Consider the following 18700-nt stretch of genomic DNA (forward strand, 5'->3'; position numbering starts at 1 on the left):
ACTAGGGTGTTTATCAAATTGCGTTAAAAAGGACAGTTTGGTAATTTCGGAGAACAAACAAATTATCAGTTATGCTTATCCAATTTTAATACATCCCGTGCGTAGAATACTCCATCATGCACTGACGTGGAAAGCGTAAATGGCTGCGAATATCCGGCAGATTGGCCTAGATTAAGCTTTGCCAGCTAAGTAAGCTAGCAAAGGAAATCAAAGAAAGCCATCATTTCAAAGCTTAATGGTCAAAGTCTACGTCTCAGGATTCATCACGGATTCGTCATTATCCTTATCGTGCTTTCTCACCAATAAACTGTACAGGAACCACATGATTTAGGATTTTCTAGATCGCTAGTACTAGTAGTTTGCTGTTCGCCATGTACTACAGTGGTCACCGACACAAACGTGTCCCAAGGAGATTGGTGAAGACTATCGTTACTCTTCCCACGATTAATGCTTAATTAATTAGTGTAGCTGCATCAACAGATGAGACTTCCGAGTGAGATACTACATGGTCCATGGATAAGGTGCATCACTGCGTTGAACAAAATCTCTTGCATGTATGTGCAAATGAACTGAAGTGAACAGAAGGGTGCTCAAATTACACCCAGTCAATGAATGAACACCACCACTTCTGGGGACAAAATAGAGAAACAAAACAGAAAAAGAAGAGGAACCTAACACCCCTTTCCTTACATCCCCAAGACGAAAAATAACATCTTCACCGTACAACATCATCACCATCGTCCCCTCACCACTACTAACCAAAAGCATCCTATACAAACTTTACACACGCTGGTTGCTACCCCGCACGAATCCTCTCATGAAAAAACAAGAAGATGAGGTAGAACCGGTAGATAATTCACAGTATAATAAGATTGTAATGTCAGCACAACGCCATCTCCATTTTATCCCTTCCAGTGTGTTTCTGTTGTACTGTGTCTTCACCCCAGATTTTGCTGAATGGGCTGGGGCCTGGGCCAACCATATTGTAGAATGTTTCTGCATGCCGAGGCCAACTCTGAGTTCTTTCTTTGGCAGCACAAGCAGGTGCTTGTCAGATTCTGGGTGAGAAAGGAACCAGAGGTATATAACTTAACTAAGGCTCTCTATATGTGCAGGTGAATCCTGACTATCCTCTGTTGAGCTGTTGCTATGAAACCTTAAAGCTATCATCTTTTAGTGACCATGAGAACAAGTGGCCACTGGCATCCCCGCTCAGAAGCTGCTTCAGGTCGGGTGGAAGACAAAGGGCAGTGACCGGGTGCTTGTGAGCCTTGAGCACCTTCTGAAGAAGTAGCCTGTACTCCTGAGTCTGGCCATTCAAGCTCATCCCTCCAAGGGTGGACGGTGGAGATTTGCTCTTGCTGTTTGCTGCCTCATCAGACGTGTAGTGCACCATCTTCCATACCTTCACAGCACCGCTTTGATGACCTGTCACGTACCAGTTTGTGTCCTGCCAGTCCGAGTTTGTAGTGCTTGCCACAGACAAGATGAGATCCGAAGGAAGCTGAGAGGTATTAACCACAGCAAGACAGTCTCCGTTGACGCTCCAAACAGCAAAAAGAACACCGGCACCAGTCAGGATCTCACCAGTGAGATTGTTCACATGTAACGCAGACACTGATGCTGGGAACCTTGGCAGCTGCTTCACAAAGGCCAGGCTTGTCAGGTCCCACAAGATCACTGAACAGTCATCGGAGCCAGAGACAATTAATGAGTAAGGCTGGCTCACATAGATACATGTTATCTTGGCAGTGTGAGCGCACAGAGCTTTCTCCATTCTCAGGAGACGACGAGTGCCATCTTTGAAAAATCTCCATACTGCAACTACACCATCATCACCACCTGTTGTGAGAATGTTGCCGTCATGGCTAACTCCAGTGCACTGAATCTGACTACCACCATGAAGGTTTTCATGTGTTGATACAAGTTTATCCTGATCATAGGTCAATATTCTCAAACTGCGGTCAGGAAATCCCCAGGAAATATATTCACTATAATTTACTGGCTTGAGAAAGCTGTTCGCTGCAGCAATTAGGATCTTATCATTGTAGGTCACAATCTGGGAAACTGATGATGTTGTCTTCCGAATCTCTTGATGTGTAAGATACGCGCTGTACCGTAGAGGATGAGGAAGGACCTTCCTGTCAGTCCGTCTCTGAGGATGTGGTTTTTGGAATAATTGTTTGGGGGTCTGACCAAAATGATTGATTTGTGCCAGTATCGAAGCTTTCATGGTAGGATCTGATACGGAATCTATGTCAACATTGCCTTCATACGTGTAGTGATAGAAGACATTTACAGCATCTTCAGCTGCCTGCCATATACAAAAGAAATAACAATTAGAACAAGTTAATAAATATGATTAGCAGAAAACTTCCCCTGTTTCGTGTCACAATTTTACAAGTCACTCTGGTTTACATTCACAAATGTAAAATACTTCTGGCTAACAGTGTAGAAATCAATGCTCAGAGTTGAAAGACCATGAGAAAGTAAAAAATGATACAAATTTAGCATGCTGAACAAGACCTAGAAAAAACTATTGAGAGGTTTTGAATGGGTAAGATGCTATAAAGGACAAAATTTATCAATCTATAAAAAAACACAATTCATTTTCCTTTGTAAAAAACTACAAACATGTCTGAATTGTCATGGACTCATGACGATGGCAACGTCACCACCACTAGGACCACAGAAATGAAGGAATACGAATCTATAACAGAAGATAACACCCTTGTTTTTAAGACAAACATATTTATGTTGTCATGATGACGGCAATATCACCACCATTAGGAACAATAAAGAATGCACAAACATGAGATGGCCTATACCTTTCCTCTCTGCTTATATCCAAAAATAAGATCTATCCAGTGATGCAGATTCTCGGATACATAGTCTGACTCCAAGGCTTCTCGATGCTTCCTGATGAACTCTCTGGAGCTACCTTTAGCCCAAGGCGGCAAAACAACATCACCAACCTGAAATCATTATTTTACAGATTACATGCAGCTTGAATAGGTTTGGTTAAGAGTATTGCCATTACATATTTACATCCAGTTAAAAGTTCAGTGCACTTTTGTGTAAGTAGCATACCTTCTCTCCGGACTGTTTCTCCCCCAAGTCCAGATTAAATTGGTTCTCCAAAAATTCAGGCAAATAATAGAACTCCGGAATCAATTCTTTGACATCTGATGTGTTGCTCTTGCCAGCAGCACTTACCCATGTATCTTTAACACTATTGAATAAACGGTCTGCATGGTCAAATTGTCCACCCTGTAATTTCTGATTTTCCATACTAAAGGGAGGCAGTCTTAAAAGATAGAAAAGGACAATCCCAGCACTTGAATAATGAGAACCATAATGGAACTTTGGTACTTCAGGGTCATCCCAGCTATCATATCTGAAGTAAACAGAAGAAGGTATTTCAGATAATGTTAGATGCACAAATTCTTATCTTATGTACAGCAATACTACAGCCTAAAGGCATAGTCTTTTATATTAAGAAATAAACAAAATAAGTATATCCATTGATGTTAGATGAACGAACCTCTTACGGAATTCCTCTTCTCCCCCTTCAGTTTGACATCCCATTGGTTTGTCAAGCTTACGGAACGTCTGTGGGTTTCTCAGATCTAAAGTATCACTCTCATAATCTGCAAGAACCCATGGAAATACTGGGTATTGCGTAAGGTCACTGTATCCTCGACCAGCAAGTGTATTTAGATGCATGAGATATTGGAAGTTGGTAATTTCTCCACTCTGCCATCTTTTAGAAAATGATTTTGCCATTATTTTGAAAAGACGGCTCCCCTCACCGCTATCCTGTTTTGAGGATGCTGATATTGTTGTGTCCAACCTGTTAATGATAGGTAAAAGTATACTTCAATGTCAAAAAAAGTGTATTGTAAAAATCATTAAAAAATAATGCCTAGTTGTGCAACTTAAAATTTGACTGTGCATGTGCAGGAAGAACATGAGAGCAATTAGAAACCTCCAGCATACAATAAAGGCCTTAGGACTTAATTTCATGTGTCTGTCTATCAATTCATACTTGCACTCACAATATGTTCCCACCATAGATGATAAATCACTTAGAACTTGCTAATTACCAGATTAAGTAGGGAAGGGTGAGAATTGACTAATAAAAAAAAACAAAGATATTGCAAATTTACATATATTTCTGGCAGTTTCGCTAGTTTTAACAGAATTATGCCCGTTTCTTGTGGTGTTAGTCCAAAAAAAAACTACTCTATTTTGTTGCTAAGATTTTTCTTTAAAAAAATGACATTGAGCGGTACTCGATGGACGTAAGCAGACAGTTTCCAGTCTAATCTTGTTCAGCGGTTGTGATAAACCTATCAGGATAGACAAAGAAACACATAAACCTGTTGTGAACCTATGCCAAGGGATCATATCTAGATGGTTTCAACTCTGAAAACTACATAGCCTTGATAGTAGGACCTGACATTCAGATCTTATACTAAAGAAATGACTGAACATGCATGGTAATTACTGAGTGTATGTATTTGCAAAGAGTTAAGAATACAAACATGCTATTTCGTGGGAGGTTCATGGCGGTCAGATTTTTGAAAACATCCTCCCTCTCCTTTTTGTGGAAAACTAAAAGCTCGTTACACCCGTCCATACTGAAAATCTCAATTGCAACAGGGCGAAGCTGATAATCACGCTTTAGGAGCTCATGGACGCTATCAAGCTTCCACATATGCCATGGATGAGGCAAATTGCTGCTACTGCAAAGCTTCTCCTTACCCCAAGCACCTCCATTGTATGCCCATGCTCTGCCACCAAGCAAAACTTTTGCTGTTGCACCCCACGTAGATGGTGATTTTTGGTGAGAATCGCAGCTTCCCAATACATCCTTTTTTACACCTAAAGCTTGATCGATGACAGAGAGCTCATCTTCATTGCCTTTTTCGTAAATGCAATTGGAATCATCAATGTAGAAGTTCTCAATGATGTATAAGCTAAGTTCTCCAATTAAAAATATTCCATCATGCTTGTCAAGACCAGCAACCCGTTCACAATTGTACTTATGCCTTATTTTTTCGGAAGGTTCCAGATAAGGTCTGATAAGATACTCTCCATTGTCAAGCAACTCCTTTTCCGATTTATCCTCTGAGGTTCTTGTATCGGTGCCCTTAACTGAAGGTGCCCGTCTAGGTGAATTAAATTCAGATTTACCGTGGACACTCTCTGTCATGTGATAAGAAAAGGAACTTGATTTCGCTCCATGTTCTGTTGCAGAGTGAAGACTTTGTTCGTTAATGCTGCTTTTATCATCAGTCCAGCCAATTGGAGGTGACACTGTGCTTCCTCCTTTGAATATGTCATCTTCATCTTTGAACGATGCAAAATCAGCAGCATCAAGATCCTTCCGTTCTGTGTCATAGGTCAAAAGATTCAAGCCTGACATTGTATCTGATCCAGATGTCATCACCATGTGCCCATCCTCTTTCTTGGTAATCTTAACATCATCTAACCCAAGGTTGCTGGCTAGAACATTATGAATAGTATCTATCTTAAATTTGGACGGTTCAAGTTTCTTCCGCATTCTATACGGTCCTTCAACAGCGCACAGCTGCCATGCAGGCTCTGTCGATAATTGCCGCACAGGGAAAATGCCTCTTTCATGTACAAGCTGTTGGAGCTGGCTTTGCCACTCACTTTCTCCATGCAGTATCCATCCATATTTGTCTTGACGAATCGCTCTTAGCTCTGTAGACATTACATCACGAACCAAATCAAGATTGTACCTCCGTTCATTTATCTGCTCCCAGTGCCTTGAATCTAGTTTTGCAATTTCACGTAATTTTCGTCCCATATCTTTCTTGCGCCTGACCTCCATGCCTTTTATTCTCACCCCAGGAAATTTTGCTGAGCCAGTAATATATTGAACCCACATTATTAAAGCGCACTGGTCTAACACTTTACTTATTGTTTGCTGAGAACTCTGGAGCCATTCAAAAAACGCTGTTGTACTTCCAGTCAGTAGTTTGTCGAGCCCTCCATGCAAGATATCCATCTGTTGCCCTTGGTTAGGCTTACTAACTAGGAGGTCCTCAAGAGACGGACGCCGATGCACTACCAAGTATTTAAGTAAATCCACTGCTAAATTTTGTGCAGTTAACCTCTTGTCACGAAGAAGTGCCATTAAATTTATGCAGAAACAACACATTAGATCATTATCAACATTGCTTGGACACAGCACCAGCCTCTTGTTGGCAATCAGAAGCTGAAGAACAGTACAGATATCAACAGTATAATCTTCCTGGGAAGGTTTAAAAATACCTAAACTTCTTCCAGTTTCTGTTAGGAAAGCCAGATTTGCAAGCAAGTCATCCTCCCCCATATTCTTAAGGAATGTTGGCAAGAAACAATACATTACCATCCGGTTAGTGTTCTTCAATATGGCGTGGATGTAAGGATCAAGTTGCCTGCCTCCTCGAGCAATGGATAGAATACCTTTACCTGAAGGTACTGCATCTTCAATACGGCCATCTTTATTAGAAAGCTGCAACATGGACATTAAAAATTCTAGCGTACGTAGCACACCGACTGGGGTTGGAAAGCAGCCCATGTATACACGATCAACAATCATCCAGCAAAGTGGGTCCAAATTTGCAGACCAGCGGCTCTTGTCAAGTTTCTTCCCATCTTCTTCATCATCAAGTAAGAGTTTTCTTTCAAGGAAGTTCATCAGTCTGCTTAGACACAAACCTTGAAAAACCAAAGCAGAATCGATATCTACAAACAGAGGCACACACTCCAGGATGCTCTCAATAAAGAGTGTTGCTTTGAGCTGTTCTGAGATAATATCAGCAAGGATTTGAGCAATGAAATCAAGAACAGCAGTAGCTCCTGCAGAGCAAGGACCACCCCCATAACCTAAATCATCTATGTCAAGCAAAAGCTTCGAATTAATTGGGAAAAGTGTGTTCACTGCAGGTGACCCCTGAATGTTTGTCTTCAGATCAGGGGATGAATCGAGGTCAATCCCAGATATAGTTGAAGACATGGATGGAGAGGCTGTTAGCTGCCTACCATCGCTGTATGATCCTGCACTGCCAGGCCAAGATGCAAATGGAGCCATCGGAGATGCAGTAGGGGTACTTGCTGCTTTGTGAGCTGATCTCTCAGATAAAACAGGAGACCCAATATTGTTCATAGAAGCTGAAGTGGGTGAATCAGCTGGTTGGTGGGAATCAGCAATGCCATTTGAACTTGGGGCTGACATCTGTCCTTGATCATGAGCACTCTGAACCACTTGGTTTGCTTGTCCATTCAAAAACGTGGTGCTCGATGCCTGATTGGAAGAGTCGTCTGCTTTTACTTCAGCAGTTTCGAAAGAGTTATGCATGCCACTACTTCCTGAGCTCGAACTTTTCTGCTCCTGGGGAAAACTTGCAATACTAAAAGTTTTGGCAGATTGTTCCTGATCCTGTGGCAAATTCGAAAAAGTATCTTTTAGACTTTCGTTGTCATCATCATGCATACACTTCTCATCTGTTGCCGCAGATGTTAGGTCCTTCGCCATCTTCACGGCACAATCAGACCTGCAGAATAAAAAGGTTTTAGCCTAAACATCTAGAGCATCACATAACTTAACATATGCACACCATACGAACCTTACACAAGAGAAATATAGGTCAACACAGCTCTCTAGGAAATCATGCCGCCTGCAAACAGCAGAGAATGGTGGGCACATTTTTGTCAAATCAACCATGAACCGCAGTATTGAAGTAGCAACAGCAGGTGCTGCAGCTTCACCACCCATTAACCTAGCTGCATATGTCTTATGCATCAAGGCTTCTCCCTGAAGATCACCTCCCATGTCTGGTGTCGATTCCACAAGATCCGCAACTAAGGTGCCATTAAGGTGTGAAAGATTATTATTCTGATGTGCAAGCATAGACTTCATAATCAATGAATCAAATGTAGCTTTTGCCATTGCAATGATAGTATCCAATAGATCTACAAACTTCAATTCTCCGCAGTTTTCATCACTAGGCATAAGAGAATGGAAATCAAGCATGCGGACCTCTGGTACTCGAGGAAAAACAGGCTTTCCAAAAATCAGACAGAAGAGTATATAATATATTTCAGGGGAATCATAGAAGCTTGGAAGCACATGATTCAACCCTTGGAAACCTCCACTTGTACGGAACTTTAGAGCAAAAGTGGCAGAGGATGTAAGGCAAACTCCTAAGAGAGTCATGATCCATCTCATACTTGTTGGGTGCACAGCTTCATCAAGGAAATATGTGACTAATCTGGACGAAACAACTTTGTGCCATTGCTCCAGCATATCTTCAGCATTTATGGTTACTTGTAGATCAATAAGCATTTCTAGTAACATGTTCCTCACAATGACATGCTTTCCCATGGCCTCCCGAACAATCTGGCGGTTTGGTGTAAGTTCTGGAGGATCAAATGTCATGATTACGAATCTTACAACAAGCTCCAACTCAGAAGCTAGAAAACCATCCTCCAAGATGACACCAAGCAGAACAACTAGCTTTTCCAGGACAGGAATTTCAACATCACCACGTTGTAAAGTGACAAGAAGATGTTGTACAAGATTAATTCGCCGCAGTATTGTGAGGTTATGATTTCTAAACCAATGCATTGATACCATCCTCTCAAGAAATCCAAGGAGAGTTATTTGTACTGATATAGGAGCAGTAACCCAAATGGTCCAATCCAATAGAACATGTTCGACCATATCAGCATTTGACAAGACTATAAACTCAGAAGTCTCCCCAGCTAAGTCGGCATTCTCAAGCTCAGACAGATGGCTAAAAGAATCCTTTTGTGCTGAAAAATCATCTAGATCTCCATGTGATCCAATAGAAGACATATCATCACCAAACTTGGGTAATGTAAGATCATCAAGACTGGACTCTGGGGAGATTCCAGATGCATAGCTTGCTGTTCGGTTCATATTTGACTTTTGTGGCTCAGGAAATGAAGCTCCACAAGCAGCAATACGGAAAAAGATATCAAGAGACTGCATGTCAAATAATGACATTCTCCTATGCAGAAAAAGTGCAAGAAGATGATAACCCCTCAAGGACTGCATGTCCTTCACATTTTGATGGCTCTGTTGAAGAGATAGTGCAAGCAGTTCTAGTGCCATGTGCAGCATATCCCTAGTTTCAGCGGCTTCCACAAGAGCAAGAACAACAGGAATCCCACCAACTGTTTGAACAGTGTCACCAATTGTGCACTGGTTACACACATAAACATCCCCACTTAGGCGCCCATACCGCGGTATACCTGTCATTTCAAAGAACATAGTGAATATTGACATCTTCCAAGAGAAAAAAGTTTAAATAAAAATAGCTAGAAGTTCAATCACCTCCTATTGGGGATGCAGCAGCAGAAGTTGGATCAACAAGGTTCAGCAAGGACAAAGTCCCAGATGCTCGAAAAGCATCTGATGAAGTCCCATCAAATGCAAATATTAGCTTCTTCCCGGACAGTTGTAAGGAAAGATTTCTTAACCTTTCCATATCCCAAACGATTCCACTGCTCTCAAGTCTAGAGTTCCCTTGTTTCATTGCGCTATCAACACGCTGGCTGCCTGAAGGTGCAATTACTTCCAATTCCAATGAATCAAGAATTGCCATCACCTCCCCACCACAGGCCCAGTTAGGGACAAATCTCAGAAGATCAGTGTCCTGGAACAATCCCCTGTAACCTTGTCCAAGAATATACATGAAGCAAATGCTGCCAGGTGTTAAGACTTCCTCAAAAAGATAACAACACCGAAGCCGCCATGATAGGTCTGAAACTTTGGCTCGGATAGCAGGTGTACCAAGTGTTACTTGCAAGGATTTACCAAATGGGGATGGAGAGTATCCAAGTTTGCCGGTGTGCCTCAACTTTCCATCAAGATATAGACTGGCCACACTTGATTGAAAGAGGCCAGCTAATGCATTTGGTTTGCTATGTACAACTGCAAGATGATGCCATTTCCCTTCTTCCATCTCAATGCCTGGAAATGATAATGAACTTGAATTGCTTGTTGCAATGGTAAAAACACCATTGTCATGGAGATAAAGTTCTGCATACAGAGTGTTGGCATCATCAACTGCACCTACAGAAAAGATGCGCATAACTTGTCCATTCCTTTTACTATAAGACCCTTTTGATGTTTTTTCTGCTTCTTTAGGATGGCTTCTAAAGAAGTTCTGAAATTGGAACCAGCAAACGAAAGAGTATCCAGAAACAGGTGGCCATGTCCTCTCTCCTAATGAAACTTGAATAGATGAATGACCAGCTTTGCTCATGTCCAACTCAATGAAAGGGGCTAGAGAAATACTTCCTTGTCTGACATCTTCAATTTGGATTAACTTGTCCATCATATTAACAAAAAGATGACCAGAACACTTCACTTTCAGCTGAAGTATATACCTCACCAGAAGTCTTAGTTCAGAAGAAGACAGCCTGACAAAGAAAAAACATAACATGTACCACAACTAACAAGGCAAGCTTCTATATAAAATTAACCATCAAATATAACTAACCTATAAGCACCCAGAACTTCAACAATTCTCAAAGCGTGATTAAGGATAGGAGATGAGCCCTCCAAAAATGGGTTGATTGTCTCAAGTAGAAGACCAACACATCCTGTATAACAAAAAGGGCAAGAATAACATAAGGCAAACTCGCCAGCTAAAGTAAAGGAAACAGAGGTGACAAAACAATTGCTGTCCATACCTACAGAAGTTAAATTCTCCTGGTTGAAGGGACCAGCATTTGCTAGCTTCTCAATGAATCTCAGCAGCTCGAGTTGAACTTTAGGTGTAAATACTAGCAAAGAGCGGATCAAAACAACTACAGCACTAGCATTATATATACGCTCCTTGTCAAGCCTTGATAGTCCAAATGAGGTTGCAGACAAGAAACCTGATTCATCCTCTGGGTTTTCAGATGAAATGCTCTCTACCTGCAGGTTACTAGTGGGAGGAAGAACAACCTCAAGTGCAAGCTCAAGCAAAAGCAAGATAACATGCTTCTCACAATCCACACAGAGCAACCCAGATTCAGACAGAAGATCATAGAAAGTGTTGGAAGACAGGATTGTATGCAGTCTTATCCTATTAACAGGATTGCTGTATACTGCAGCTGTCATAGCTCGCATTAGAAAACCAAAGATCTTCATATGAGTAAGCAAAGATGATTCAGTCTCCTCGTTTTCACTGTCATTCTGGAAACTGTGAAGCGTTGTTAGTAGCAGGGAAAACCCAGTGGCTTCTCCAAAAATTCTTTGAGCTGAACTGTTTGCCCCAAGAATACGCCACAAAGCGCCAAAAGTGTCACACTTCGCATCATTGTCAAGTTTCTGTTGAGAACCTGACGAAGTTGATACCATCCCACTCTTCAAGATTTCTATCAGGGACCCTATTTCCTCTGGATGAGCCTGAAAACAATGTCAAAGGAGTCATAGCTCACATGGTGCTCGTGAAATTCAATTTTTAAGCATCATTAAAATTAACAAATCATAGGGGAAATAGACCCTTAAGGTTTTTACAAGTCATTCACTCCCATGAACTTGGCATTTTATGCCCTAAACTAAGATGATTCGTGATTAAAAATGACTATGTATTTCATGGGAGTCAGGTTCTAACACAAACCTGAAGAGAATCTTCGATTATCAGGCAAGACAATAGCCGTAATACCCCAGATCTGTGGCTTTCAGATACCAAGAAAGGAAGAATCGTATTAACGCCATTAGAAGATCTGAAAGTTTGTTGATTAGGCTCAGCTCTCTTCAGCAGATAAAAAAGACAATCCCAAGCAACAGTTATTGTCCCTTCATCTTCAAACATGGGAAATTTGGTGGAACCAGAAGCCATTAGCTTCGGAGAAAGAATCGCATCTTTGTTATCCATGGTTTTTCGAAAACTACTTGCACTGGACATCCTCTGTGCAGACTTAGGGGTCCTGTTTTGTGGCTCCTCTCCAAAAAAAAGCTTGTTCTGTTTCAGGTCATCTAACAACGCTCCAAGTACACCTACTTCCCTGAGAACCTTTTTGTACTGCTGATCAAAGGAAAGGAGCTTCACAAAGAAAGAGAGTATTGTATGCTTAAGACTGGTAGAAATTGGTTGCTGCAGTAAGCAACAGAGTGATAACAACTCCTGCTCTGGGATGCAGTTTACAACAGTGACCGCATATTCTAAAATTTTTAAGATGACCTCTTGAAGTGCTGGAGGGAAGCCACCCATGTTTAGGATAAAAAGAGGCACAGTTCGCAGTTGTTGACATAGCTTGTAATTCTCAAGATGACTTGAGAAAATCTTGAACATTCTATTTAAAACTTCAGCTTGCACTTCCAAGTTGTCTGCCTTCAGAAATATATCCTGTAGCATCTGAATGGCCTCAAGATCTTTTACTTTGGGACTGTTAATCTCCAAAATCTCATCTGCGAACTTGTCAACAGATGGAGTCCGGCTTCTGTTGTGGCCTGTTCCCTTCCCATGAGAAGATTTCATACTTTTACCAACATAATTTTCAGACAGTCCAGTTTGCGACAAATTTACAAGAACATCAAGCAATCTTGATAGCTGTGGTGAAAGATCGGATGTGAATGTATCTTGTTCTGATCTGTGAGGAGGATTCACTCCATCCTCAGATGCTAACTTGGGCGAAGATTGGAGAACCTGGTTCTTATGTAAGCTACATAGTGTAAGAGCAAACTGAACAAGGAACTGATAGCCATGAGCATTATGTATATCTTCCCTGAGCCTAACGGATCCAGCTTCTGCAATATTAACCATATATTGAAATATTAGCAAACGCTATAGCTGAGTAGCTGACCATGAATTATGTACACATTGAAAAAATATCAAGATGAAATGTATCTGAATGGCAAAAGTCTGTCCATGTTTACCAGGCCTGTAAGATAGCTCAACACATTCAAGTAAGAGATCCACAATGCCCATGGTGTAAGCAGCATCACCATTCTGCGGATTGAAATCTTTCACGGCCATAAGGAGAACTTTAATCTAAAAGGCATAGGACTTATTAGCAATAGTGCAAAAGAGTAGATGTTCCAAACACACAAAAGAGAGAGAGAGAGAGAGAGAGAGAGAGAGAGAGAGAGAGAGATAACTATACCAAAATGAAATACTCTAGATAATTCAATAAAAAGGTATTAATTGCTCTACAGGAGTTCTATTATTTGCCAAGAAAGCTCAGTACAGACACATTTTTACATTGAGTATGGTGTCAAGGAGCCCTAATAACTACTAAGATACAATTGCTAAAAACAGAAGAACAAGATCAAAATATTTCAACCCACAATGAAGAAGAGATAAAGAATGTACCAACTGATGCTTCCTTATATAGTTTGCTGAAGTCCCATTGTCATTCGCAAGAAGGAGACCAAGAACCTGCTCAGTTAAGGAATAAATATATTAGGAACTTACGGTGTGGCAGGAAGTCAGGTATCCACAAAAAATGTTGCATCATATCAACTTACCTGCATTGCGTGGCGATGAAGCTGAATTGTGTGAATTGGAACAAGACCCTCCCTAAATTGAGAGAACACGGTCAGGGAACCATTTGCAACCATGTGGAATAGAACTTGTAGAGCATCATCTTCAATTAGGCTTGGTGCAGCAGATGGATGGCTCGCTAGTGCCTTCATTGTATGTACTACACTTGCCTCGATCTCCATAGAGCAAAAAACAAGGGGAAAAAAATCAAAACTCAAATTAACCAGGCAAAGAAATTAAGAAGGTTTAACATATCACATAATGCAGGTTTGGCATAAAACGAATGCCTTGTATTAGTTCAGATGGATACTCCAGCATGGCACTATGTGAAGTTCAGCGGATAAAGTATTAACAAGTTGTGATTTTGCATCAGAATAAGTTAACAACTCCTCCCTCTGTTTTTCAGTAGATGATGCCATTGACTTTTGGCATGACATTCAACCTTTCATCTTATTCAATGTCATTTATTTTGTTATGACCTGTTTTATCATTAAAGAAAACTTAAGCATGACTTGTATTTCTGCATATTTATACTCAATTTTTAAATGAGACGAATGGTCAAACGATATGCCAAAAATCAACGGCGCTATTTATTAAAAAAGGAGGTAGTATATGATATTGCAAAGGTGAGAACGTGCTTATGCACAGTGGACGGTGGTAAGTCCTCCAGTTGTGAGGCTACCAACCAGGGCTCAAAACCTGGTTCTCACCCAAAAAAAAGGTACCTCTCTGTGTATTCCCCAAAAGTAAGTGTTAAGACAGCCTGTGACAACAATGTTCCCATACAGGTAAGTGCCAGCTTTCAGGGCCTTTTCTCGACCTTAAATGCAATGCCTTCGGGATTCTCTCCCCTTGCGTCGAGTTCTTTAAAAAATAATGCAAAGGAAATCCTCTTTATATAAGAACCACGAGACTGGTATTACCTCAAGGCGCCGTGATAGCATAGGACCCCAATCTTTACTCTTCTCACTGGTTGAAACTTCTTGACCAACAGGAGAGGATTTTTGGGAGGATTCATCAGGACTCAATAGGGAATTGAGGATATATATAAGGCAGCACAAAATACCAGAATCCAACAGAGGCTGCTTATCGATAGTCTGTAACCAAGAAATTAAACATGAAAAGCATGTTACTCTGAGCATTTGGCAAATGTTGTTTTAGCCGATTTGAAACACCATATGTCAGTTGCACATTCCTTACTATATCTAAGCTTTGTTTTTTTATCAGAAAGCAGATGCCTCTCTTTTTTTGTCTTATTACATGTGTCATTGTCAATGCAAAAAGGTTGCAAAGGAAAGAACAGGGAACTAAAATTGGTTTTCATACCATAACTTGACTTAGCGGTTGCAAAACCAGCCCAAAATTAACACCAAACACTTAATGGCTAATTGCTTCGATATACAGATTCTCTTTGCAACATTCATTGACAATCATCATCTATTCACAAATATGCAAGATTATATATAGTACACTAAGAACTAACATTGTTTTGACAAGGTTTGTAGTAGAAATACTGCTCTTGTTCAGATGTTTAGAATCATTTTTGTCCTCCAGATGGCTCATACTGTATACTTACAGAGAGGACAAGGTGGATATAAATATAAAGATGAAAACAGTATTACAGAGGTAAATATAACACACTAGTCCAATGTTCATAATAGCTTTGAAGGCAAAAGGAATTTCAAATAACACCTGGAGTATATATATGGCCTATGTATAGCTTTTATCACAATGATGTGCCCTCCTCATCATATTATAATTAGTAAAAATTTACACAAACACAATCACAAAAAACTTGAATACCACAGTTTTGTTGACTTTACGATTATATATATTTAACACCTGATAAGATAATAAGGGAGATTAAATATAACAGAAAACAGAATGATTTGATATTAACAAGAGAAACTGCACGAACCTGTGTCACAAGAACTTCAACTGCATATAACAAATTTGAACCTGGACATATGCCAAGCTGGATAATGGAATAGAAGTTAGCAGAGAATGTATGGTCACATGAAATTTGGAAACTGCATTATAGGCATTATTATAAAGGCTGACCTCTGTGATCTCCGAAAAGAAACCAATAACATCAGCAACACGCAAAGATCTTCCCTTACTGTGAATTCTTAGTTTTTCCACATCTGTAACGAAAGCTCTTCCAATAACAAAAGCAAAAACATGTGCTTCTACTAACCTGTAGTAATCACAAGAATGTTAACAAAACTCGACCTGGATAAAGATTTATGTCATGATAAACAGATATGATTTTAGAATAAACTAAAACAATGTAGCGAATGTATGAAAGTTAACAAGGCATACTTTGTAACTAATTCAGCTACACTAGAGTGCTCCTTCACTAGCCTACAGAAGACATCTACTGCCAAATTTAAGGCCCTTTCTTTCTCCTGTGCAGGGAAAATAAAAGGCACAGTGTTAGGATAAGAACGGACATGCAAGTGCTATGTTCCATGGTGACAAGGTGAACCAAGTGCGATGGTACCTTTTCAGAGCTGGAAGAACGGAATTCTTCCCAGAACCTCCTGAAGTCCAACTCCAACTCATTTTTTCCCCTGCAAATACAAGGTTAAGAACATTTATTTAACAATGGGAGTACAAACTGAGAAATTTTTGCAGGAAATTCACTTGAAACAGCAGATAAAATTCTGGAGAATAATTGAAGCAAAGGGATCAAATGCCTCGTTTTGTCATTCTTAGTACAATCCATGCATCAGAACCATGTGATGCATATATAATGTGAATGCCTGACATGACACCTACAAATACATGAACTGCCATGCAAGGATTGGAAGGGCAACTAGCCAACTAACAAGTACGAGAGAGAACTATAACATTATACAGGCTCTAATATTATCCCTTTCCCAGTGCCAGTTACCATACAATACAAGTTTAAGTTACAGAACACCTTGAAACAACGCACACAACGAAGTTACCAACTTTAACAACATAATATCTAGTGGTAGTCCAGAGTCCAGACAAAGCCACAAAGGAATAAAGGATGAGACTCACGATATCTCATTAGTAATGCAATTGCAAAAGTCACTATTCTTTCTTGGTAGGTTAATGATATTTATTGAATGCTGAAGAAATGACAAGAGAACATCTGAATAAAGAACCAGGTATCAAGCATATACAAATGAAAACAGCTCATAAATCTCCATTCTACAGTAAAATATAGAACGTATTCTTCATATATGGCATCGATTACAATAGGAACCTTAATTACAACGGTTGTACAGTCAATATTATTACCATGGAACAGAAGAGGACACAGAGAATGCTAACACTGGTAATCACTCTAGGCACGTCATGGTATCAATATAAAGAACAATAACATGCGTGCTCAATTAGCATTTATTATAGACATTGTGCTCAGATGTATAACATAAACAATAATGCCATTGAATTTAAATATGTCAAAATTTCCAACACATAAAATTACTACTACTTACTTGTTTCCAATAGGGACATGAATATAATCCTAGTAATACAATCAAATTTCACTAAGTGGATATACAAATTTAGCAAGCAACTTCTCAGAGGCAACAATACAGGAACACTATCAAAGTTAAACAGTGTCTTAAAATGGCATGCACCAATCTTATTACTAAAGCACAGCCAATGCAAACATGAATGCTGAATCAACAGATTCATCAAGTTCTCCACCAATTTGGCATCAACCGTGACAAGTAAAACTCCCACCATCTCTAGAAGAGCTCATACAAATTTCGCTTCTAATGCAAACGCATAACAAAACCAAAAGAAACAGGCAATAGGCAGCGTACAGACGAATTGAAATCCATGAGCTGACCACACAGCTAACGCATCTCCAACCACCGTCTTATTCCAACATCATTTCTCCCCGGAACCGTATGAGTAAAACCAAAAAAATTTGGAACTTACTGGGAAGCTTGAGCTAAAAACAATATCAGGTGTATCAACCAGCAAAGGTCAAAGCGTATATCAAACGCCTAATCCCGCATCTACCTATCAAATCTCCAAACACGGGGAAAAAAAGCACGCAGAGAACGAGGAAAAAAAAAAGGTAAAGCATCTACGATCGAACGCTCTCGAAATCCAAATCCGATTGCCATTGCTCAATCCGAAAAAACGCACGCGACAGGATCGCATCGGAGCTGCCTACACCACGACGGATTCAGGCGAGGGACAGTATTTGACTCCACGGCGTGGCGTGGCGTGGCGTGGCGTGGCGTGGCCTACCTGGCAGGGGACGCGGAGACGGCGGAGGGCGAGCTCCCGGACGCCGCCGCGACGCCGCCACCTCCGACCGACCCACCCTCGTCGGCGGCGCTGAGCCGCGGGGTGGCTTGGCCGGGGTCGCCCTGCTTCTGGCGGTTGAGCGGGGACGACGACGACCCCGGCGGCGGCGGCGGCGGCGGAGGCGGCTGCTCCTGCTCCTGCTGGCCGGCGAAGACGACCTTACTGAGCAATGTCGACCATTTCATGGTGCCGACCCCTCATCCGCCGCGCAGATCCCGGCCGGATCCCGCCGATTCGCCGGAATTCCGACGCGATCCCCCCCCCCCCCTCCTCCTCTCCTCCCACCCACCTAGCTCCTATCACCAACAACAACAAAAAATCGCCTCCTCCTCCTTCCCCTCCCCGCGTGCGCGCGCCTCTCGCCTCCCTCCTCCTCTGGTCGCCTCCCTCCTCCTCCTCCTGCCCCTATTTTTGCTTGTGTTTTTTCTCTCCCTCGCTTGTAATAATTATTTTTTTTCCTTTTTCTCTCCCTTTTGTTTCCTCCTTTTCTCCCACGCGCCTCCTCGCTATCTCGTCTTCCTCGACGACGCGCTCTTCCTTCCCCTCTGTCTTTCTCTCTCTGTTTGGTTTGTAATTTGTGTGTGTACTGTGCGATTTGGTGGGTGATTTGGTTGCTTAGCTTCCTTGTCCATTTTTGTGTTTTTTTCTTTTATTGTGAAAAGAAAATGGCCTTGTGGGTAACATCGTTAACTAGGCTTTACTAACCTCGTCTGACTTTGTGTGCGTTTTACTTTAAAATCTTTTGTGACTTTTGCTTGACGTCTTCGCACTACCGTAATTGGGAGAAAAATGTTTTGCCTGTTCCGACTCACCTATCTTTTGTTTTCCTTTGTGAAAGTGGCAAGCTTGATGTGTGTATTTGAAATAGATTTTAA

General features: G+C 41.0%; 1 protein-coding gene across 1 annotated transcript; it reads right to left on the minus strand.

Annotated features, from left to right (window-relative positions):
- Positions 1-530: 530 nt before the first annotated feature.
- Positions 531-18372, minus strand: LOC9267157 (protein SPIRRIG). The gene is made up of 19 exons (XM_015775020.3): positions 17766-18372; positions 16027-16096; positions 15846-15931; positions 15585-15720; positions 15442-15498; positions 14447-14620; positions 13508-13699; positions 13353-13418; positions 12917-13031; positions 11658-12787; positions 10741-11443; positions 10548-10650; positions 9377-10467; positions 7644-9294; positions 4548-7571; positions 3545-3853; positions 3091-3397; positions 2829-2975; positions 531-2314 (listed from the first exon to the last, which is right to left on the minus strand). Exons 1-19 carry the CDS (start codon positions 18008-18010, stop codon positions 1148-1150), a joined length of 10773 nt encoding a protein of 3590 aa, XP_015630506.1. The 5' UTR covers positions 18011-18372; the 3' UTR covers positions 531-1147.
- Positions 18373-18700: the final 328 nt, after the last annotated feature.

Source organism: Oryza sativa, chromosome 3 (genome assembly GCF_034140825.1).
Source record: "Oryza sativa Japonica Group chromosome 3, ASM3414082v1".
NCBI classification, from domain to species: Eukaryota; Viridiplantae; Streptophyta; class Magnoliopsida; order Poales; family Poaceae; genus Oryza; species Oryza sativa.